At 41.7% G+C, this 24382-nt stretch overlaps 1 protein-coding gene across 7 annotated transcripts in view; it reads left to right on the top strand.

Moving 5' to 3' along the window:
* Positions 1-24382, top strand: part of Su(var)2-10 (E3 SUMO-protein ligase Su(var)2-10) — a 239724-nt gene that overhangs the window by 132573 nt on the left and 82769 nt on the right. For 6 of the 7 annotated variants that reach the window (XM_070082312.1, XM_070082315.1, XM_070082311.1 and 3 more), the window contains exons 9-10: positions 11895-12085; positions 17907-18098. In XM_070082312.1, coding sequence (XP_069938413.1) covers positions 11895-12085; positions 17907-18098 — 383 coding nt within the window. Of the gene's footprint in view, positions 1-11894; positions 12086-17906; positions 18099-18939; positions 23436-24382 lie in introns of those variants that run through there. The other variant, XM_053779365.2, reaches the window with a different exon arrangement.

Here is a 24382-nt window from a genome sequence, read left to right as displayed (position 1 = left end):
AAAAACTAGAATTTAGAGAACAGAGAAAATGATAACTGAGGAACACACAACACAGTGAACTTAAATGGAAGAAAATGCTTAACTATTCTGCATAAGTAATTAAAAATTGACAAGTTACACAGTAAGCAAAGAACTCACACAAGAATAATATGCAACTTAACAAACACTGAAAATCAAGAGAACTTGTACTTTGCTCAAATCTAATATGCTCAACTTTTACTTTAAATTGAATAAATGGCACAGTGAGTTGTCTTTACTTTCAATGCAACAAGGAAAATACACAATAAAATAATAAAATGGACTCGATAAACTTGTGCAAAAATTAAAACAAACACACAATTCACTGAAAAATAAAATAAAATGACAGAATAAAATACTATGCACAGAACAGAGCATAAGAAACTGCACTGTAATAAACTGTATTGCACAACACTGCATAAAATTTTACTGCAAGAAAACTTTAATAGCAACACAATATTTGCACAAGAATTATTGCAAAATGAGTCAATGTGCAATAATAAAAATTATAACACACAAGAAAAGAAATATATCAAGGAATGAACACTTTAACTCTTAACTGCACTTAAACAACAAGCAAAAGAACAATTTACTTTAAAAGGAGAACTTAAAAATTGCACTAAGAGTGAATTTGTTCAATAAAATATGAAAAAAAAAATTAATAGGTGCAAAAAAACACGCAACAAAAAGGAACACAACACTTACAGTGATGCAGAACACAACACATCAACATAAACACAGTACTAGAATTTTCTTGCAATGAAACTTGATGTGTGAAAAATTTTGTAAAAGTGAGTTCGTCCTGGGACTTTAAAAATGGCACTATTGTCTGTGGAAATAAGACAAATTAAACACTGGCTGAATAAAGGAATATGAACACAAGAATGTTCAACACACAGGGAACAAAAATAAAATTACACAAATGCTGGGAAGAAAAAAATAACAGACAACACTGAGTTGTGATGCAGAATATGAGGTGAAAAATTTACTGAGTTAATTCACTGGAATACTGAAGTTTAAACACAAGTTCTATATTGCTCATATGTTGCACACACAACAAAGGAAACACTAAGTACTTACTTCAAGTGTATAAAAAGATACACAACACAACAGATATAAAATAATGCACGAAAATTAACACTGAATTAAGGAGATTAAAAGAAATGAATGCAATCAGTACATGATAAACACTGAGTCTGATCAAGAGTCACTGAATGTCACTAAGAGAAAAAAATTCACTGGGAACACAAAAGAAATGTCTCAACACTCGCAAATGTCTCTAAAAAAAAAAATATTATAGCTGTAACACTTGAAAAAATGAAATTGATGGATTGTTTATATCGTCTTGCTGCTGTCCTCTGCACAGATGATCGTAGAATTGCGCTTAAATCGAAGATAGACTTCACACAGGAGGCTTTTAAAGATGGCGCGACACACACTAGCTCTTGACCCCCTATGTGGTCCTTAAAATATGGTGCTACAACCCTTAGCAGTGCACCAAAACACTGATGAGGAAGGTGAGTTGTAATGGCCGACTGTAGTTGGGTTTGTGGGTTAATGGCTGAGCGAGGCGTCTGAGACCGGCAATGGTGCGACACACGTGATCGTGAGTGGCTGGGCTTATGGGTTGAACGTCGTAAGCCTCACTGAGAAAACCCACACTGCCGCGAAGATAATTCTAAGCCAGCTGGCTTAGAAGACACCCACGAAATACTACAACACCACAAGGATGACAAGGAGCACTCAGAATGCTTGGAACTTGAATCACAAGCGATGGAGACTACTCAAGTGGCTTGCTCGAGTACTGGGGTAAGACACCTGTGTTAGTTGCTAGCTGGCTTATCTTAACCCTTCACACAGAATAGCTTGATAACTTCACACGAGGAGCACAGCAGGGGAGGAAGCTGGCTTGGCAGGCAAAATAATTGGATGGAGTAGGCTAGGCTGGACTGGGCTCGGGTGTTCTGACTCCCCCACCACAGACTGGAAGCTGGCTTATTTTGCAAACTCGGGTCAACCCCTCGGGAGTAATGCAAAAAGCAGTTAACCACTAATACAAAGAGACTGACCAGTGAATAATGTAGAAGCTGGTAGAGTAGCTGGCTTGAGGTAGCTGGCTGGGTGAATCTCGGTAGTCGGTAGGCCTACTGGTCACACGAAATGGCCGTCTTGCTGGTCGAAATTTTATCTCCAGAAATCGCTGTAATCGTTAGAATTACAGGCCCTCCGCTGTCACCATTTATCGTGAAGGGTTCTTGAATGGAGATATCGTAGGATAAGGTAGACACTTTTGTAGGGTGGTAGGTGTATTGTCAGACTGAGATGAGAGATGGAGCCCGGTGCCTAGCCTGTTCACGCCTGTATGGACTGCCGCCGAGTGAGAGCGGGACAGAGGGATCACTGCCCATGTGTATCCCCATGACGTCACACAAAGCCAAAGGCCTACGAGGGATCTCGTGTCTAAAGCACAGGGATGATACTAATATGCTATGCTATGCTATATAATACTGGGAATACAGGGATCAGCAACTATGCTGACAATGCCACGTAGATCACGACGCCACGTGGATCACGATGCCACATGGGTGTGGGCGATGTCACGTAGACCTGCGACCTACGTGAGTTACCAGATGTTCCAGGCCTCATGCTGTGGTCTGCTGCCTGCATCACATTGACGTCACCCACGATGCTGCCCGACTTCATGACGTCACGATGTCTGCCTGACGTCACCTCGAGATGTCTGCTGACGTCACCTCGCGACATCACTCCCTGACATCACATGATGTCACCATCGAGTGTTTCTAGTAATTATTTTAGTATTGTCGAGAAGACTGAGAGAAGATATACGTCGTGTGTTAATTAATTCCTCTCAGTCAGTGTTCTCACATTTTAGTATATGTCTTAGTGTCAGTTTTGTGCACAGAAAAGCATCATTTGCTAGTTTAAGCCATGTTGTACCGCGGTGTGTTTTTAAAGTTTCCGTGTGTCCAGTGAGGTCTGAGCCAGACCTGAGTAGCACCACTGTGTTAAGTCACCCGTGTGACCAGTACGTTTGACAGCTGATGTCAAGACAGCTCCGAGTGACTGAGCCCTCTTGTGCAGAAAGCTTTTATGCTCGTCGCTCGTGTTGTTCTGCAGAATCGTACCTGCTACGATTCCCATCGAGATTTGTTTCACTTCACCTCCAGACCGTCAGAGTGCAGTTATATGTAGAGAAACAAGTCTGGGGACGCTTAGACTAACCTCTGCTATAACTCCAACTGTCGAGAGATGATACACGCCAAGCTGCAGTTAGCCCTGTCGGCAGGCACTGTGTCAGCCTCGTGTCACAAGCTTCAGTGAGCAGCCTGCACAAAGATGATGTCACTTTGACTGCTAGCTCTCTCACTGCAGTCTGGTGTATGATGTTACGACTCCCAGATGTTTCGCCCAGTCGTCTCTGCCACGACTCGCTCCACAACTTGCTCCACGCTCGCCGGCAGTGACAGCCCAGCGACAGTACCAGTCGAGAAGTGTCCTCCTGAGTCGCTTGCCAGAAGTCCTGCCCAGTTGCCGAGTTTTGTCGACGCCTCACTCGAGGGCACCAGCATATCGTGCCCCAGGTTGAGTGGAAACCTGCAGCGACTCCTACGATGACTGCTTCACCATTCCAGAGGAGACCGTACCCTGTTACGTCACAGCTCAACCGCAGCGATGTCTCCCGTGTTGCAGTATCTGTCCAGACGCAGGAAGGCATGCAGTGATGCCCTTCGACGCTCACTGCCTTTGACCACGATGTTTAGCACACCCCACATGTTTTTTTCTTCCTCGACGACGAGCGGTAGATGGCCGAGCGTATGTAGACAGCCTGTACTGTCTGCATAGACAGCCCATGCTGTCTGCCAGCTTAGTTCATATTTCGCACCACTCAGGTGCTGCCCTCTGTAGCCAGGCCTCCCGGTGGGCACGCCAGCCTGCCCAGACTTGCCTCACTCTCACTCACACAGCGGCCTAGCAGGAAGACACAAGGCCTCCCAGCTCTCTCTCGTGGGATGGCCCTGCCTGGGCCATGGGCTCAAACACACAAGCCTGTGTACCCACTACGACCTTTCAATAAACATAGAAGCCTCCGAAGATATATCATTAACCACCAGCTTGCAGCACCTTACCAAACAAGCCCGTTATAAACTGGTGGGCATTTGGAACAAAATTGACAGCTTCCTGCCAATCCCAGGTGCGGTCTGCTGGTGGGTACTGGACAATGACAGGTGGTTGTGGTTGTGGAGGTTGTGGAGGTTGGTGTGGTGGGTGGGTGGGGGATGGTGGCCTTTGTTGTAGATCAGCTGAGGCAGCGGCGTGGGTGGCAGCATGGCCCACTGCTGGTGCCTCACGGCCGTCACCACCACTACTACCACCATGCACATTTTCCATCCCAATTGCAACATTATCATCGTCATTTTCACTGTCTGTTCCTGTTGTACAGCCATGGGATGTACTCCGAGATGTACTCCTTCCCCTTGGAATAGCATATGGCACACTACCAGAGCACATATATCGTCGTATATACTGACGCTTCACTGGGGAATATTCCACTTCACTATCACTACTGGAACTGTAAAGTAAAAGGACACAAGTGCAACTAATGACTTTTATTGTGGCAACGTTTCGCTCTCCAGGAGCTTTATCAAGCCGTTACGGCTTGATAAAGCTCCTGGAGAGCGAAGCGTTGCCACAATAAAATGTCACATTAGTTGCACTTGTGTCCTTTTACTTTACATAGTCAGTAATTCTGCCAACATTATTACACACTACTGGAACTGTTTTCAAGAGCTTGTAGTTCATAATCACTATCACTATCATCACAAATGCTCACATCTGATTCTGGGATTTGGGAAAATAGGAGTTTCCTCTTTGATTCTGGTACAACTGAATGTGAACAAGACAGCCCAGCACCAGAGGTGGAAGGCTGAGGGTCGTCTGGGTTTTCCTCACTATTACCGATATTATGGTCATGAGTTTCGGTCAAAACCTCACCAAAACCTTAAAACTCATCTTCACTGGCACTTCCATCTGTATTAGAACTGTCACTGGGGAACAGAAGTGTCCCAATTCGCCGAGGAGTGAGGAACTTCTTACCGCGAGGCATGGTGGACATTGTGTACTAAGATGGCATTCCCACAGTGCACCACTGGGTCCCAGATATTTTTTCTACCGCGCACACCGACCACACAGACCCATTCTCTCACATCTAGGCCTACCAGCCTTTTCCTGCGAGATTTGACGGCGCTAGAATTTATGCGTACTAGTACGTCAAAAACCCCTGCGCGTAAGCCGTACTAGTACGTCCGAAACCCTCAAAGGGTTAAATGGCTGAAAACCGAATTAATATTTCCCATAAGAATTAATGGAAATACAGTGGACCCCCGGCACACGATGGCATCGGCATAGGTTAAATCTGGCATACGATACATTTCAATGCAAAAATTTTGCCTCGCCTCACACTAAAAAACTCGCCTCACGTGATTCGTCTGAGCACGCCTCAGCTGCCCCGTGGGTGCCAGTGTTTACAAGCCAGCCAGTGCGGTTGCATCCACACATACAATTGGAACATTTCATATTATCACAGTGTTTTTAGTGATTTGTACCTGCAAAATAAGTCACCATGGGCCCCAAGAAAGCTTCTAGTGCCAACCGTGCGGTAAAAAAGGTGAAAATTACTATGGAAATGAAGGAAGAGATAATTGCTAAGTACGAAAGTGGAGCGAGTGTCTCGGAGCTGGCCAGGTTGTATACCAAACCCCAATCAACCATCACTACTATTGTGGCCAACAAAACGGCAATCAAGGAAGCTGTTCTTGCAAGAGATGCAAGTTTGTTTTTGAAACAGAGATCGCAAATACTCGAAGATGTTGAGAGACTGTTATTGGTGTGAATAAACGAAAAACAGATAGGAGATACCATCTCTCAAGTGATCATATGTAAAAAGGGTGGGAAATACGTACTATCGTACCACGGTCAGCTGCTGCTGCACCACAGTCAGTTGCTGCTGCACCACAGCCAGCTGCTGCTGCATCACTGCCAGCTGCTGCTGCACCACAGTCAGCTGTTGCTGAACCACAGTCAGCTGCTGCTGCACCATGGTCAGCTGCTGCTGCACCACCAGCTGTTGCTGCACCACAGTCGGCTGTTGCTGAACCATGGTCAGCTGTTGCTGCACCAGTCAGCTGTTGTTGAACCACAGTCAGCTGCTGTTGCACCACGGTCAGCTGCTGCTGCACCACAGTCAGCTGCTGCTATAATGGGTTTGTTTGGTAGGCTGGTAGCGGGTGTGAATGATATACTTCGGAGGCTTCTTTGTTTATTGTTAAGTCGTGGTGGGTTACACAGGCTTGTGTGTGTGTGCCCATGGCCCGGGCAGGGCCATCCCACGAGAGAGAGCTGGGAGTACTTGTGTCTTCCTGCTAGGCCGCTGTGTCAGTGAGGGAGAGGCATGGGCCGGCAGGCTGGCGTGCGTACCTAGAGGCCTGGCTACAGAGGGCAGCACCTGAGTGGCGCGAAATATGAACTAAGCTGGCAGATAGCATGGGCTGTCTGTGCAGACAGTACAGGCTGTCTACACTGCTACACTACCATCAGCTGTTGCTGCACCACGGTCAGCTGTTGCTGCACCAGTCGGCTGTTGCTGAACCACGGTCTGCTGCTGCACCACGGTCAGCTGCTGCTGCACCACGGTCAGCTGCTGCTGCACCAGTCAGCTGCTGCTGCACCACCATCAGCTGTTTCTGACCAACATGACTTGTCCTGAACCTGTCCATCCAGCCCTGCCGTCACTGTTTACAAGCCTTGCATGCATACGTTCGATACATTTTGTATTATTCCATTGTTTATAGTGCTTGTAACTGCTAAATAAGCCACCATGGGCCCAAAGAAAGCTTCTAGTGCCAACCCTGTGGTAAAAAGGGTGAGAAATATGTACTATCGTACCACGGTCAGCTGCTGCTGCACCACCGTCAGCTGTTGCTGCACCAGTTAGCTGTTGCTGAACCACGGTCAGCTGCTGTTGCACCACGGTCTGCTGCTGCTGCACCACGGTCTGCTGCTGCTGCACCACGGTCTGCTGCTGCTGCACCACGGTCAGCTGCTGCTACACCACCACCAGCTGTTGCTGCACCACGGTCAGCTGTTGCTGCACCAGTCAGCTGTTGCTGAACCATGGTCAGCTGGTCCTAGTGGCATTAAAAGAAGAAAGGAAGTAACCCCGGAAAAGGACATGCTACCTAAAGTCCTAATGGAAGGGAATTCCCTTTCTAAACATTAACAACTTCCATACTCTCCCCTCCTCCCATCCCATCAATCATCACCAGATCTTCAATAAAGGTAAGTGTCAGTTAGTGTGTATTAAAATTAATATTTCATGTGGTAAAAAAAAATTTCTTTTCATTGTGGTGTCTTGCATGGATTAATTTGATTTCCATTATTTCTTATGGGGAAAATTAATTCGCCTTACGATAATTTTGGCATACGATGAGCTCTCAGGAATGGATTAATATTGTATGCCGGGGGTCCACTGTACAATTAATCTGTTCCAAAAAAAATATTCACAAAAAAAGAAATTTTTTTAACAATTATGTAAGTATTACGTACGTTTATTGAAGGCTAATGCTGGCTTCTGGAAGATAGGAAGGATGAAAGAGGGAGGCGTTAGTGTTTGGAAGGGGAATCCCACTCCATAAAGACTTACGTAGCAAAGCCTTCTCTGGGGTTACTTCCCTTCTCTGTCTTTTAACCCTTTGACTGTCGCGGCCGTATATATACGTCTTACGAGGTGCCGTGTTTGACGTATATATACTCGTAAATTCTAGTGGCTTCAAATCAAGCAGGAGAAAGCTGGTAGGCCCACATGTGAGAGAATTGGTCTGTGTGCACCATGTAAAAAAAATCCTGGAGCACGCAGTGCATAATGAGAAAAAAAAAACTCCGACCGTTATTTTTAATTAAAATGCCGACTTTGTGGTCTATTTTCGTATAGTATTTATGGTTATATTCTCGTTTTCTTGGTCTCATTTGATAGAATGGAGCTCAAAGTAGGGGAAATGTTTGATTTTTGCCAATGTTCAAAAGTAAACAAATGATGCCATTGTCCAATAAATGTCCAACTAGCCATTCTAATATGCAGTCATGAATGGGTTGATGTTATTTATACAATTATTACAGTATTGCAGTAGTCTGCATAATAGTAAGTCTTCTATTTTTTGTTTGAATAAAAATTCAAAATAGAAAGCAAGAGTAATATCAGAGGGGCTTGGAGACATGACTGATGAGCAAAGAAAATGTTAGAGCCAGGGATGTCTGCATTGTTCATTCGGGACCTTATTTTGAAATTGTCATATTTTTTAGTTTTCGTGAAATTGGCCAAATTGCAAATTTCTGACCACATTATTAGGTAGTTGAAATCGGTAAATGGGCAGTTTCTTGTGCTCAATCGATAGAAAAAATGGAGCTCTAAAGAAATAGCTATGAGTTTGGGCGACTGGGACAATGGAATTAGCCGAAAATAGGGCTCAAAGTGGGCAAAATTGTCGATTTGTAAACAGCGCCGAGGCCACTAACTTCGCGAGAGCATAATTCCATCAGTTTTCCATCAAATTTCGTTTTTTTTGGTGTCATTACAGTCGGAAAAAGATTCTCTATCATTTCATAAGAAAAAATAATTTTTTTTTAACCCTTTGACTGTCGAGGTCGTTTATATACATCTTACGAGGTACCGCGTTTGACATATATATACTCATAAATTTTAGCGGCTTCAAATCAAGCAGGAGAAAGCTGGTAGGCCCACATGTGAGAGAATGGGTCTATGTGGTCAGTGTGCACCATATAAAAAAAATCCTGGAGCATGCAGTGCATAATTAAAATGCCAACTTTGTGGTCTATTTTCGTATAGTATTTATGGTTGTATTCTCGTTTTCTTGGTCTCATTTGATAGAATGGAAAGCATATTATAGAAATAGATGTGATTTTGATTGATTTTGCTATAAAAAGAACCTGGAAATGGAGCTCAAAGTACGGGAAATGTTTGATTTTTGCCGATGTTCAAAAGTAAACAAATGATGTCATTGTCCAATAAATGTCCAACTAGCCATTCTAATATGCAGTCATGAATGGGTTGATGTTATTTATACAGTTATTACAGTATTGCAGTAGTCTGCATAACAGTAAATCTTCTATTTTTTGTTTGAATAAAAATTCAAAATATAAAAGCAAGAGTAACATCAGAGGGGCTTGGAGACGTGACTGATGAACAAAGAAAATGTTATTTTAGAGCCAGGAATGTCTACATTGTTCATTCTGGACCTTATTTTGAAATTGTCATATTTTTTAATTTTCATGAAATTGGCCAAATTGCAAATTTCTGACCACGCTATTGGGTAGTTGAAATTGGTAAATGGGCAGTTTCTTGTACTCAATCGATAGAAAAAATGGAGTTCTAAAGAAAGAGCTATGAGTTTGGTCGACTGGAACAATGGAATTAGCCGAAAATAGGGCTCAAAGTGGGCGAAATCGCCGATTTGTAAATATCGCCGAGGTCGCTAACTTTGCGAGAGCATAATTCCGTCAGTTTTCCATCAAATTTCGTGTTTCTGGTGTCATTACAATCGGGAAAAGATTCTCTATCATTTCATAAGAAAAAATAATTTTTTTTTTTTTTAAATTTTGCGACACCAGGAGACACTTCAGGATTGGGGGTTGCGACAGTCAAGGGGTTAAATTTTGCGACACCAGGAGACACCTTAGGATTGGGGGTTGCGACAGTCAAAGGGTTAATGCCACTAGGACCAGCTTGAGAGTCACTGGACCCCTGTCTCACAAAATAACTGTCCAGAGTAATCTGTTTCTGGTGACGCTTTAAGATTTCCCTGAAGTGGGACAGGGTTTTGTCACTAAACATTTTGCAGATATGGCTTGTTTCAGCTTTGTCAGGGTGGTGTTTCTCTACAAAAGCTTGTACCATAGTGCACATTGCACACACACCTTTAATCTCTGAAGAAGGCACCTCCTTCACTCCCTCTTCCTCCTGCTGTGAAGCAGGTTCCTCAGCTGCAGTCTGTTGCTGTTTGAGATGAAGCTCTTGCAGCTCTTCAGTTGTTAGCTCTTCCCTGTGGTCCTCTACCAACTCTTCCACATCCTTGCCACTCACCTCCAACCCCAGGGACTTCCCCAGTGCCACAATAGAGTCCACAGGGTCGGCAGTGTCAGTTTTCTCCAAGCAGAGTTCAAAGTCCTGGAAGTCACTCCCTCCCAAGCCTTACCTATAAGGCTTATGCAGTGGAGGGTAGTGAAGTGATTCCTCCAGAACTGTCTTAGGGTCAACTGAGTGTCTGATGTCACTTCAAAGCACTTTTGAAACACTGCTTTTGTGTAGAGTTTTTTGAAGTTAGAAATGACCTGATGGTCCATGGGCTGGAGGAGAGGAGTGGTGTTAGGAGGCAAGAACTTCACTGTGATGAAATTGAAGCCCTAAACACTTGGTCTTGCAAGTCTGGAGGATGTGCAGGAGCATTGTCCAGTAACAGGAGGCACTTGAGTGGCAATTTCTTTCCAGGAGGTATTTTTTCACACTTGGGCCAAACACATCTTTAACCCACTCTTTTAAAATTTGCCTGTGACCCATGCCTTATGATTAACTTTCCACATCACACACAATCTGTTCTTCATGACATTGTTTTTCTTGAACACTCTGGGATTTTCTGAGTGATACATGAGTAAAGGCTTCACTTTGAAATCCCCTCTAGCATTACCACACAACAAAAGAGTAAGCCTGTCTTTCATAGGCTTGTGTCCTGGCAGTGCCTTTTCCTCCTGGGTAATGTAGGTCCTGTTTGGCATTTTCTTCCAAAACAGGCCTGTTTCGTCACAATTGAACACTTGTTGGGTTTCGAATCCTTCAGCCTTTACATAGTCCTGGTATTCATAACATACTTTTCAGCCACACATTTCTCAGAACTTGCAGCCTCACAATGCCTTACAACACTGTGTATGCCAATACGCTTCTTAAATCTATCAAACCATCCTTTGCTGGCCCTAAATTCACAAACTGCAGCACTTGTTCCAGGCATTTTCTTTGCAAGATCCTCATGCAACTGCCTTGCCTTCTCACAAATAATAGACTCCATAACACTGTCTCCCACTAATTCTTTTTCCTTAATCCACAATAATAATAACTTTCCCATCTTCCATTATTGGTGGCCTTTGTTTAGTTAGACAAATGACTCCTTTTGCAACATTAGCATCTTTGATTTGTTCTTTCTTTGCCATGATGAATGTAATTGTTGATTTATTTTTGCTGTACATCCTTGCAGGTTCCACCACCTTCATACCACTTTCAAACTTTTGTATCACTTCATGCTTAAATTCCATGGTGTTTCTCACTTTCTTTGCCACAGGAACTTTCTTTGGAGCCATGGTTCCTTATTTCACAGTTGCACTGCAAAAATAACACAAACTACAATGGGAAATAAGCAAAATGTTTGGATGTATAAGCAGAAGCTTCCTCAGCCACTGAGAGACAAAGCCAAACTGATGAGCAAGCAGCCCCAGCCTGCAGGTGGATGTGTCCCAAATGGCCGATAACCAAGCAAATAGCCGATAACCGGGCGCCGAAAATCCGGCCGATAACCGAGTTGGCCGATAACCAAACCGGCCGATAACCGGGGGTCCACTGTAATAGAATCACTTCTTGATGCTCATTCTACTTAAGAAATTGTCTTCCATTCTTTCCTTGTACATTGATTTGGTACCACTAGGGGAATTGGCTAACTATGAATAACTTATTTCAGTTTTGTAATTAGTGTGCTTGAGTTTATAAAATGTGATTAATTATTTATGTATTTTTTCTGTAGGTACTTTCAGGAAGTTCTTCAACAGAATTCAAGCTGTAATGAGGTGACACTACATAAAGATGGAAATTGGACACCTCTAATGCCCAAAAAAGAACAAAAAGAACCTGAAGTGGAAAAGCGAAAATCTGAAGTAGCTGTGGAGACTTTAAGTGACGATAGTGATGATGAGGATACCCGAGACCAAGATGATGGTGAGCAGTACTAAAGCATTTTTAGAATGTATGTTGGATCTCAGCATTAATATTTTATATGTAAATTTTGGGGTATCAAATTCAAAATGGGAATTGACACAGTTACTTTTTGCTGATGATACTGTGCTTATGGGAGATTCTAAAGAAAAATTGCAAAGGTTAGTGGATGAGTTTGGGAATGTGTGTAAAGGTAGAAAGTTGAAAGTGAACATAGAAAAGAGTAAGGTGATGAGGGTGTCAAATGACTTGGATAAAGAAAAATTGGATATCAAATTGGGGAGGAGGAGTATGGAAGAAGTGAATGTTTTCAGATACTTGGGAGTTGACGTGTCGGCAGATGGATTTATGAAGGATGAGGTTAATCATAGAATTGATGAGGGAAAAAAGGTGAGTGGTGCATTGAGGTATATGTGGAGTCAAAAAACGTTATCTATGGAGGCAAAGAAGGGAATGTATGAAAGTATAGTAGTACCAACACTCTTATATGGGTGTGAAGCTTGGGTGGTAAATGCAGCAGCGAGGAGACGGTTGGAGGCAGTGGAGATGTCCTGTTTAAGGGCAATGTGTGGTGTAAATATTATGCAGAAAATTCAGAGTGTGGAAATTAGGAGAAGGTGTGGAGTTAATAAAAGTATTAGTCAGAGGGCAGAAGAGGGGTTGTTGAGGTGGTTTGGTCATTTAGAGAGAATGGATCAAAGTAGAATGACATGGAAAGTATATAAATCTATAGGGGAAGGAAGGCGGGATAGGGGTCGTCCTCGAAAGGGTTGGAGAGAGGGGGTAAAGGAGGTTTTGTGGGCAAGGGGCTTGGACTTCCAGCAAGCGTGCGTGAGCGTGTTAGATAGGAGTGAATGGAGACGAATGGTACTTGGGACCTGACGATCTGTTGGAGTGTGAGCAGGGTAATATTTAGTGAAGGGATTCAGGGAAACCGGTTATTTTCATATAGTCGGACTTGAGTCCTGGAAATGGGAAGTACAATGCCTGCACTTTAAAGGAGGGGTTTGGGATATTGGCAGTTTGGAGGGATATGTTGTGTGTCTTTATATGTGTATGCTTCTGGACTGTTGTATTCTGAGCACCTCTGCAAAAACAGTGATAATGTGCGAGTGTGGTGAAAGTGTTGAATGATGATGAAAGTATTTTCTTTTTGGGGATTTTCTTTCTTTTTTTTTTTTTTTTGGGTCATCCTGCCTCGGTGGGAAACGGCCGACTTGTTGAAAAAAAAAAAAAAAAATGTATAGTTGGTGTCAATAAACCTTTGGTCTTCTAACTTGGCCATTTTTACAATTACCTTCATGTTTGAAAAAATCTTATTCGACTTTACTCAAAATAGGCTTAGATATAATATTTTGTAGAATTTATAAAATGGAAATTTTGCAAGAAAAACTAAACAATTTCCTACTGTCTCTTCAAAATTAGGCAAGTTTTAATGACAGTCCTCAGGAAAGTCTGTCATTAGATTACTGTAGGAATAGAAGCTCTTGAAATTGGCCAGAAATAAACTACAGGTATCATTTACTAATTTTATAGTTGATATATATTTTATATTTTTTCCTGTCTTTTATAATGGCCTTAATTTTTGGACTTTTATTCCTGTTAGAAATTTCTTCTTTTGAACATAAGAACATAAGAGTGCAAAAGGAGAGCAGATGACAGAGTGGGATAGGCACTGTCAAGAAATTTTAATGAAAAGAAAAAATTTTGGAGTGAGTTAAACAAGTTAAGAAAGTCTAGGGAACAAATGGATTTGTCAGTTAAAAACAGAGTAGGGGAGTTAGTAGATGGGGAGGGGGAGGTTTTGGGTAGATGGCGAGAATATTTTGAGGAACTTTTAAATGTCGACGAAGAAAGGGAGGCGGTAATTTCATGCACTGGACAGGGAGGTATACCATCTTTTAGGAGTCAAGAGGAACAGGATGTGAGTGTTGGGGAGGTGCATGAGGCATTATGTAGAATGAAAGGGGGTAAAGCAGCTGGAACTGACGGGATAATGACAGAAATGTTAAAAGCAAAGGGGGGATATAGTGTTGGAGTTTATCTGGAGTTTATCTGGAGAGAGTTCCGGGGGTCAATGCCCCCGCGGCCCGGTCTGTGACCAGGCCTCCTTAGGTCAGTGTCCCAGGATGCGACCCACACCAGTCGACTAACACCCAGGTACCCATTTTACTGATGGGGAACATAGACAACAGGTGGAAAGAAACACGTCCAATGTTTCTACTCTGGCTGGGAATCGAACCCAGGCCCTCACCGTGTGAAGCGAGAGGAGTGCTTGGTATTTTTGTTTAATAATTGTATGAAAGAGGGGAAGGTACCTAGAGATTGGCAGAGAGCATGTATAGTCCCTTTATATAAAGGGAAGGGGGACAAGAGATTGAAAAATTATAGAGGAATAAGTTTACTGAGTATACCAGGAAAAGTGTACGGTAGGGTTATAATTGAAAGAATTAGAGGTAAGACAGAATGTAGGATTGCGGATGAGCAAGGAGGATTTAGAGTAGGTAGGTGATGTGTAGATCAAGTGTTTGCATTGAAGCATATATGTGAACAGTATTTAGATAAAGGTAGGGAAGTTTTATTGCATTTATGGATTTAGAAAAGGCATATGATAGAGTGGATAGGGGAGCAATGTGGCAGATGTTACAAGTATATGGAATAGGTGGTAAGTTAATAAATGCTGTAGAGAGTTTTTATGAGGATAGTGAGGCTCAGGTTAGGGTGTGTAGAAGAGAGGGAGACTACTTCCCGGTAAAAGTAGGTCTTAGACAGGGATGTGTAATGTCACCATGGTTGTTTAATATATTTATAGATGGGGTTGTAAAAGAAGTAAATGCTAGGGTGTTTGGGAAAGGGGTGGGATTAAATTATGGGGAATCAAATACAAATTGGGAATTGACACAGTTGCGTTTTGCTGATGATACTGTGCTTATGGGAGATTCTAAAGAAAAATTGTGAAGTTTAGTGGATGTGTTTGGGAGTGTGTGTAAAGGTAGAAAGTTGAAAGTGAACATAAAAAAGAATAAGGTGATGAGGGTATCAAATGATTTAGATAAAGAAAAACTGGGTATCAGATTGGGGGGAAGGAGTATGGAAGAAGTGAATGTTTTCAGATACTTGGGAGTTGACGTGTCGGCGGATGGATTTATGAAGGATGAGGTTAATCATAGAATTGACGAGGGAAAAAAGGCGAGTGGTGCATTGAGGTATATGTGGAGACAAAAAACGTTATCTATGAAGGCAAAGAAGGGAATGTATGAAAGTATAGTAGTACCAACACTCTTATATGGGTGTGAAGCTTGGGTTGTGAATGCAGCAGCTAGGAGGCGGTTGGAGGCAGTGGAGATGTCCTGTCTAAGGGCAATGTGTGGTGTAAATATTATGCAGAAAATTTGGGGTGTGGAAATTAGGAGAAGGTGTGGAGTTAATAAAAGTATTAAGAAGAAGGGTTGTTGAGGTGGTTTGATCATTTAGAGAGAATGGATCAAAGTAGAATGACATGGAGAGCATTTAAATTTGTAGGGGAAGGAAGGCGGGGTAGGGGTCATCCTCGAAAAGGTTGGAAGGTGTAAGGGAGGTTTTGTGGGCGAGCGGCTTGGACTTCCAGCAGGCATGCGTGAGCGTGTTTGATAGGAGTGAATGGAGACGAATGGTATTTAGGACCTGACGAGCTGTTGGAGTGTGAGCAGGGTAATATTTAGTGAAGGGATTCAGGGAAGCCAGTTATTTTTATATAGCCGGACTTGAGTCCTGGAAATGGGAAGTGCAATGCCTGCACTCTAAAGGAGGGGTTCGGGATATTGGCAGTTTAGAGGGATATGTTGTGTATCTTTATATGTACAGTATATGCTTCCAAGCTGTTGTGTTCTGAGCACCTCTGAAAAAACAGTGATTATGTGTGAGTGAGGTGAAAGAGTTGAATGATGATGAAAGTATTTTCTTTTTTGGGATTTTCTTTCTCTTTGGGTCACCCTGCCTCAGTGGGTGACGGCTGACTTGTTAAAAAAAAAAAAAAACATAAAGAAGGAACACTGCAACAGGCCTACTGACCCATGCGGAGCATGTCCATGCCCCCCCCCCCCCCCCCCCCCCATCGATTAGCCCAATGACCCAATCTGGTCACCTCCACTCAAGGAAGGAGCACGGCACCAGACCCAGCAGCACAAGCTAGTCAGGTCCAACTCACACCCACTCATGTATTTATTATTTTATTTTTATTATCACACTGGCCGATTCCCACCAAGGCAGGGTGGCCCGAAAAAGAAAAACTTTCACCATCATTCACTCCATCACTGTCTTGCCAGAAGGGTGCTTTACACTACAGTTTTTAAACTGCAACATTAACACCCCTCCTTCCCATCTCCAGGACTCAAGTCCGGCCTGCCGGTTTCCCTGAACCCCTTCATAAATGTTACTTTGCTCACACTCCAACAGCACGTCAAGTATTAAAAACCATTTGTCTCCATTCACTCCTATCAAACACGCTCATGCATGCCTGCTGGAAGTCCAAGCCCCTCGCACACAAAACCTCCTTTACCCCCTCCCTCCAACCCTTTCTAGGCCGACCCCTACCCCGCCTTCCTTCCACTACAGACTGATACACTCTTGAAGTCATTCTGTTTCGCTCTATTCTCTCTACATGTCTGAACCACCTCAACAACCCTTCCTCAGCCCTCTGGACAACAGTTTTGGTAATCCCGCACCTCCTCCTAACTTCCAAACTACGAATTCTCTGCATTATATTCACACCACACATTGCCCTCAGACATGACATCTCCACTGCCTCCAGCCTTCTCCTCGCTGCAACATTCATCACCCACGCTTCACACCCATATAAGAGCGTTGGTAAAACTATACTCTCATACATTCCCCTCTTTGCCTCCAAGGACAAAGTTCTTTGTCTCCACAGACTCCTAAGTGCACCACTCACTCTTTTTCCCTCATCAATTCTATGATTCACCTCATCTTTCATAGACCCATCCGCTGACACGTCCACTCCCAAATATCTGAATACGTTCACCTCCTCCATACTCTCTCCCTCCAATCTGATATTCAATCTTTCATCACCTAATCTTTTTGTTATCCTCATAACCTTACTCTTTCCAGTATTCACCTTAAATTTTCTTCTTTTGCACACCCTAACCTATTTTTAAAACTACACAACGTTTTAGCCTGAATAACTGTACTCGGGAGTTTGTTCCACTCATCCACAACTCTATTACCAAACCAGTGCTTTCCTATATCCTTCCTGAATCTGAATTTTTCCAACTTGAAACCATTGCTGCGCGTCCTGTCTTGGCTGGAAATTTTCAGCACGCTATTTACATCCCCTTTATTTATTCCTGCTTTCCATTTATACACCTCGATCATATCCCCCTAATTCTATGCCTTTTGAGAGAGTGCAGGTGGTCCCATGCAAAATCTCTCAGGTGTATTTTAACCACCTCCAAGTATAATTAAGATTAGCAAAAGGCTTGAAACATTTGCTGAAACATTAAATGTAATGGTTTAATTGTATAAGTTTTAGAAGACACTTGTGCAACATACAAAGAACTTTTATTTCTCTGATGAGTGAGATCTTTCCTAAGTAAAAGTTTCTCATATGTTGCAGGTGTCTTGTTTATACATTTGTTGGTACTAGTTACCTTCTGCAATGTTAATTTAGCTGTTACTACTATGGGACATTCATAAAGTAGGTACGTCTTACTGCATTTAATTTGTTTAATGTTATGTTTGTAAGTGAACCTTTTCCATCCCTCTCAAGGTTAATAAGTAGGTAGCAAGGTTTATCTGTAAGGTAACTTACTCAAGTGTATTTTAACAGCACCCATTGTAGAAGAAGTGAACAACAAGAAAAAATCTGCTGAGCCTGAAATCATCACACTAACCGATAGTGAGGAAGATGATGACTCGTCACCACCACCTGCTAAACGCCCTAACAATGGCCAAACTACCACTGCTGTTACCTCAGCAAATGCAACGGGGACTGCTGGAAATACTACACCACACGGTTCAGGTAGGTGGTGATGAAGTTATGTATTGTGTAGTAGTGGTTGTTATGGTGAAGGTGTTTAGTGTTAGTAATTTATACACTATTGTTGACAGATGCTTTCTTGTGGTTTTTGTATTTTAAGTAACATTGAGTGTTGATGCTACTCTTTCTGGTATGCTTCTTTGTTACTGCTCTTTTGTGTTGTGGTAATTTTCTTTTGAAAATTTTTGCTAATTAATTGTCTGTTAGACACACATGGGAAGAACAGTAGTTGGAAAAGTATTTTGTTATTGTTGCAAAAATTATGAGCAATATATTTTAGCCTAAGTTTGTGCTTGTGGAGAAGAATAGTGGTATACCATAGCTTGGGTGCATTAGATTTGGTCTAACATGAAATTTATGATAAGTACATTTAGAAACTGTATGTTGGCATTATTATTAGCATCAAACATGCTGATACATTGTTATAAGTCAGATGGCAGACACAGGGCTGAAATATATTAAAAACAACAACCACCATATATATTCTGTGAAATCATTGTTATAAAATCATAAAGGCAAGAAAAAATATTTTCATTATGCATAATTACTTTTAAAAGTACATTATTTACTTTGGCAGTCTTCGAACAGTGTTCTACAACTAAGGAAAGTTTATTTTTTTTAGAGGTACATAGGTGAAATATTAAAATGCTTGAATAAAATAAATTTAAATGTGCAATTTTTTTTATTGTAATGATACCAGCAAGACGATTTTAAAATAAGGTAACATTGCTATCAAAATTTTTGGGATGACACCCCTGTTTCAGATGGAAGAAAGGAAAGTTTTGTTTATCATTTGGTGCTTGGGTTCCTGATTCTGTTTCAGATGGTCATCCAAGCTAAGAGTCTGCATAGAAAAAAAAAAGAAATGTTTGAAGAATTTGTCCAGGCAAGATTAGTGGACAGTGAAGTATAATTTCATGCACAATTGAAGCAGCAGTCTGAGAAAATCAACAAAATTAAAAATCTCCACAGAAGAAAATTGTGGCAGTTACAGCTCAGATAAATATACCTAAGCAAGGGTTTCTAAATAGAGAAAGTTTTTCAGTGAAAATGTTCTTTCTTAACCTCAACCAATTTCTTGGTCATTGTCAGTTTTTCATGGTTTAACATTTAAAACAAGACATCCAATTATAATTAAATAAAATAGGAAGCATTTTAAGGATAGGACCAGAGGTGCATTTATTTTTCTCATAGGTCATCAATATACAGTATTGTTCATTACTGAAAGTATTCGTTTTCTTTCAGTAACTTTTAGTACGAGACTCCCATTTTTTTTCTGTACCACATTCACTGTCTTCCACTAAGGTAAGTGACCCCGAAGAAATGCATACACCATCATTCATTTAATAGTTATCTTGGCAGAATTGTGAAGATACAGATCCAATGGCTCTGGATTGCAAAGAATTAGCTGCAAAAATTAGAAGTATAAGACTACTAGAGTGGGTGGTATAGGGAGGTCTACAATACTGTACAGGCAATAAACTTTGCCATCTGGATAATACAAAGACAGCAGAGCAAGGCTAAATTCATTCAACAACATTTTGCTCAAGGATGAGCTTTGGTTTTTTGTTTGGAAAAGCCTACCCTTGAGTGCAGTATGTAAGAGAAGTTTGCTTTACCATGTGTCTTTGTATTACTCTGTCAGCATTTTGCCCACCAACCATTTTGCCAACTGTTTCCTCAAGGTGTAAAATATTCTCTAACTAGATAAAAGGTATATAATACCAAGAACATTAAGACAAATGTGCAGCACCTGGGCATCTTTGTGAAAGAGAAGCTCTGCCCACCAGGTGCTTTATCAATCTACTGATTTGTAAAAACCCCATTCCTTAGTGGCAAAGCATCTGTTAAAGATACCCAGGTGTTGTATATGTCATATTCACAAACCCATAAAAAACTGTTTACTCTAAATGGAAGTTAGACATTCTAGTTAATCAGTTAACTGTCCAAACGTAGATCTACATTCTTACCGCTAGCACTCCAAATGTAGATCTACATTTTATTTTTCCTGCCTCCAAATTTGCCAAAATTGGACTAAGATGCCTGGTCAGCATAGAATGGGTCTTAACCCTCGGTGTGCGCACTATTAAACAAATCTGGGACCACTTAGCACCTTGTGGGAGCACCAGTTAAATTGAGTGCCAGCTAGAGTAAACAGCATGGCAAACACCAAGGATTCTCTGATATCATATCCTATTAACACTCCCTTTTCAAGAGCAAAATGTGTCATCCTGCCAGAATGTCCTATAACCTATGCCCTAAGTAAAAAGAAACAATCCTGGAACTGTAATTTCGGCAGGCTGGCTGACCTCCTGGCTGGCCACCTGGATGGTCGGCAGCTGGCTGGCCTCGTGACTGACCACCTATCCGGCCGGCTGCCTGATTGGCTGTCTTTGTCTACATGTGTCTGTCTGTATCTCTGTCTATCTCTTTATCTCTGTCTTTATCTCACAGGAACACATGCATAAATACAGTATACATAGTGTAAATTACCTAGGATAACCCAAAAATCCAGACAAATTTTTATACCGAGCTTGTAGATAGTGATCGTTTGTAATACCAGTTGGTTTATGAGTAAATCTCTGAGGCAAGAGAGAGAAGCAGACAGAAACACACAGGCAGGCAGACACAGACGGACATCGGGCTAGACAGAGAGAGAGAGCTGGACAGATACACAGAGAGCTAGAAAGACAGATGGACAGAGCTAGATAGGCAGAAAGCTAGGCAGATAGACAGACAGACAGACAGACAGGTTAATGTGAAACAGTGAAAACAAATAAAGGGAAGGCTCATCAAATGTCACCACTGTCGTTAGGGTGATAGGACGAGATAAGACCATGCTCATGAAATGTCACCATCATGAGCAGTGGAGTGATAAGACAAGACAAGTGACACACTCTTACATGATGCTTCAAGGGAAATTATTATTACTTTTTTTTTTCCAACAAGTCGGCTGTCTCCCACCGAGGCAGGGTGACCCAAAAAGAAAGAAAATCCCCAAAAAGAAAATACTTTCATCATCATTCAACACTCACACATAATCACTGTTTTTGCAGAGGTGCCCAGAATACATTGGTTTAGAAGTATACTTTATTTTTTTTTTTTTTTTCAACAAGTCGGCCATCTCCCACCGAGGCAGGGTGACCCAAAAAAGAAAGAAAATCCCCAAAAATAAAATACTTTCATCATCATTCAACACTTTCACCACACTTACACATTATCACTGTTTTTGCAGAGGTGCTCAGAATACAACAGTTTACAAGCATATACGTATAAAGATACACAACATATCCCTCCAAACTGCTAATATCCCAAACCCCTCCTTTAAAGTGCAGGCATTGTACTTCCCATTTCCAGGACTCAAGTCTGACTATATGAAAATAACCGGTTTCCCTGAATCCCTTCACTAAATATTACCCTGCTCACACTCCAACAGATCGTCAGGTCCCAAGTATCATTCGTCTCCATTCACTCCTATCTAACACGCTCATGCACTCTTGCTGGAAGTCCAAGCCCCTCGCCCACAAAACCTCCTTTACCCCCTCTTTCCAACCCTTTCGAGGACGACCCCTACCCCTCCTTCCTTCCCCTATAGATTTATATGCTTTCCATGTCATTCTACTTTGATCCATTCTCTCTAAATGACCAAACCACCTCAACAACCTCTCTTCTGCCCTCTGACTAATGCTTTTATTAACTCCACACCTTCTCCTAATTTCCACACTCTGAATTTTCTGCATAATATTTACACCACACATTGCCCTTAGACAGGACATCTCCACTGCCTCCAACCGTCTCCTTGCTGCTGCATTTACCACCCAAGCTTCACATCCATATAAGAGTGTTGGTACTACTGTACTTTCATACATTCCCTTCTTTGCTTACATAGATAACATTTTTTGACTCCACATACTCCTCAACGCACCACTCACCTTTTTTCCCTCATCAATTCTATGATTAACCTCATCCTTCATAAATCCATCCGCCGACACGTCAGTTCCCAAGTATCTGAAAACATTCACTTCTTCCATACTCCTCCTCCCCAATTTGATATCCAATTTTTCTTTATCTAAATCATTTGATACCCTCATCACCTTACTCTTTTCTATGTTCACTTTCAACTTTCCACCTTTACACACATTCTCAAACTCATCCACTAACCTTTGCAATTTTTCTTTAGAATCTCCCATAAGCACAGTATCATCAGCAAAAAGTAACTGTGTCAGTTCCCATTTTGAATTTGATTCCCCATAATTTAACCCCACCCCTCTCCCGAACACCCTAGCATTTACTTCTTTTACAACCCCATCTATAAATATATTAAACAACCATGGTGACATTACACATCCCTGTCTAAGACCTACTTTTACCAGGAAGTATTTTCCCTCTCTTCTACACACCCTAACCTGAGCCTGACTATCCTCATAAAAACTCTTAACAGCATTTAGTAACTTACCACCTATTCCATATACTTGCAACATCTGCCACATTGCTCCTCTATCCACTCTATCATTTGCCTTTTCTAAATCCATAAATGCAATAAAAACTTCCCTACCTTTATCTAAATACTGTTCACATATATGCTTCAATGTAAACACTTGATCTACACATCCCCTACCCACTCTGAAGCCTCCCTGCTCATCCGCAATCCTACATTCTGTCTTACCTCTAATTCTTTCAATTATAACCCTACCGTATACTTTTCTTGGTATACTCAGTAAACTTATTCCTCTATAATTTTTACAATCTCTTTTGTCCCCTTTCCCTTTATATAAAGGGACTATACATGCTCTCTGCCAATCCCTAGGTACCTTCCCCTCTTTCATACATTTATTAAACAAAAGTACCAACCACTCCAACACTATATCCCCCCCTGCTTTTAACATTTCTGTCATGATCCCATCAGTTCCAGCTGCTTTACCCCCTTTCATTCTACGTAATGCCTCACGTACCTCCACCACACTTACATTCAGCTCTTCTTCACTCCTAAAAGATGGTATACCTCCCTGGCCAGTGCATGAAATTACCGCCTCCCTTTCTTCCTCAACATTTAAAAGTTCCTCAAAATATTCTCGCCATCTACCTAATACCTCCCTTTCCCCATCTATTAATTCCCCTACTCTGTTTTTAACTGACAAATCCATACTTTCCCTAGGCTTTCTTAACTTGTTTAACTCACTCCAAAATTTTTTCTTATTTTCATTAAAATTTCTTGACAGTGCCTCTCCCACTCTTTCATCTGCTCTCCTTTTGCACTCTCTCACCACTCTCTTCACCTTTCTTTTACTCTCCATATACTCTGCTCTTCTTATAACACTTCTGCTTTGTAAAAACCTCTCATTAGCTACGTTTTTCTCTTTTATCACATGCTTTACTTCATCATTCCACCAGTCACTCCTCTTTCCTCCTGCACCCACCCTCCTATAACCACAAACTTCTGCCCCACATTCTAATACTTCATTTTTAAAACTATTCCAACCCTCTTCAACCCCCCCACTACTCATCTTTGCACTAGCCCACCTTTCTGCCAATAGTCGCTTATATCTCACCCGAACTTCCTCCTCCCTTAGTTTATACACTTTTACCTCCCTTTTACTTGTTGTTGCCACCTTCCTCTTTTCCCATCTACCTCTTGCTCTAACTGTAGCTACAACTAAATAATGATCCGATATATCAGTTGCCCCTCTATAAACATGTACATCCTGGAGCCTACCCATCAACCTTTTATCCACCAATACATAATCTAACAAACTAGTTTCATTACGTGCTACATCATACCTTGTATATTTACTTATCCTCTTTTTCATAAAATATGTATTACTTATTACCAAATTTCTTTCTACACATAGCTCAATTAAAGGCTCCCCATTTACATTTACCCCTGGCACCCCAAATTTACCTACTACTCCCTCCATAACATTTTTACCCACTTTAGCATTGAAATCCCCAACCACCATTACTCTCACACTTGATTCAAAACTCCCCACGCATTCACTCAACATTTCCCAGAATCTCTCTCTCTCCTCTACACTTCTCTCTTCTCCAGGTGCATACACACTTACTATAACCCACTTTTCACATCCAATCTTTATTTTACTCCACATAATCCTTGAATTTATACATTTGTAGTTCCTCCTTTCCTGCCATAGCTTATACTTCAACATTATTGCTACTCCTTCTTTAGCTCTAACTCTATTTGAAACCCCTGACCTAATCCCATTTATTCCTCTCTATTGAAGCTCTCCCACCCCCTTCAGCTTTGTTTC

The sequence above is a fragment of the Cherax quadricarinatus genome, chromosome 7 (assembly GCF_038502225.1).
Source record: "Cherax quadricarinatus isolate ZL_2023a chromosome 7, ASM3850222v1, whole genome shotgun sequence".
NCBI lineage: Eukaryota > Metazoa > Arthropoda > Malacostraca > Decapoda > Parastacidae > Cherax > Cherax quadricarinatus.
Note: the sequence above shows the minus strand (reverse complement) of the source record. Positions and strands in the feature narration are given on the sequence as shown.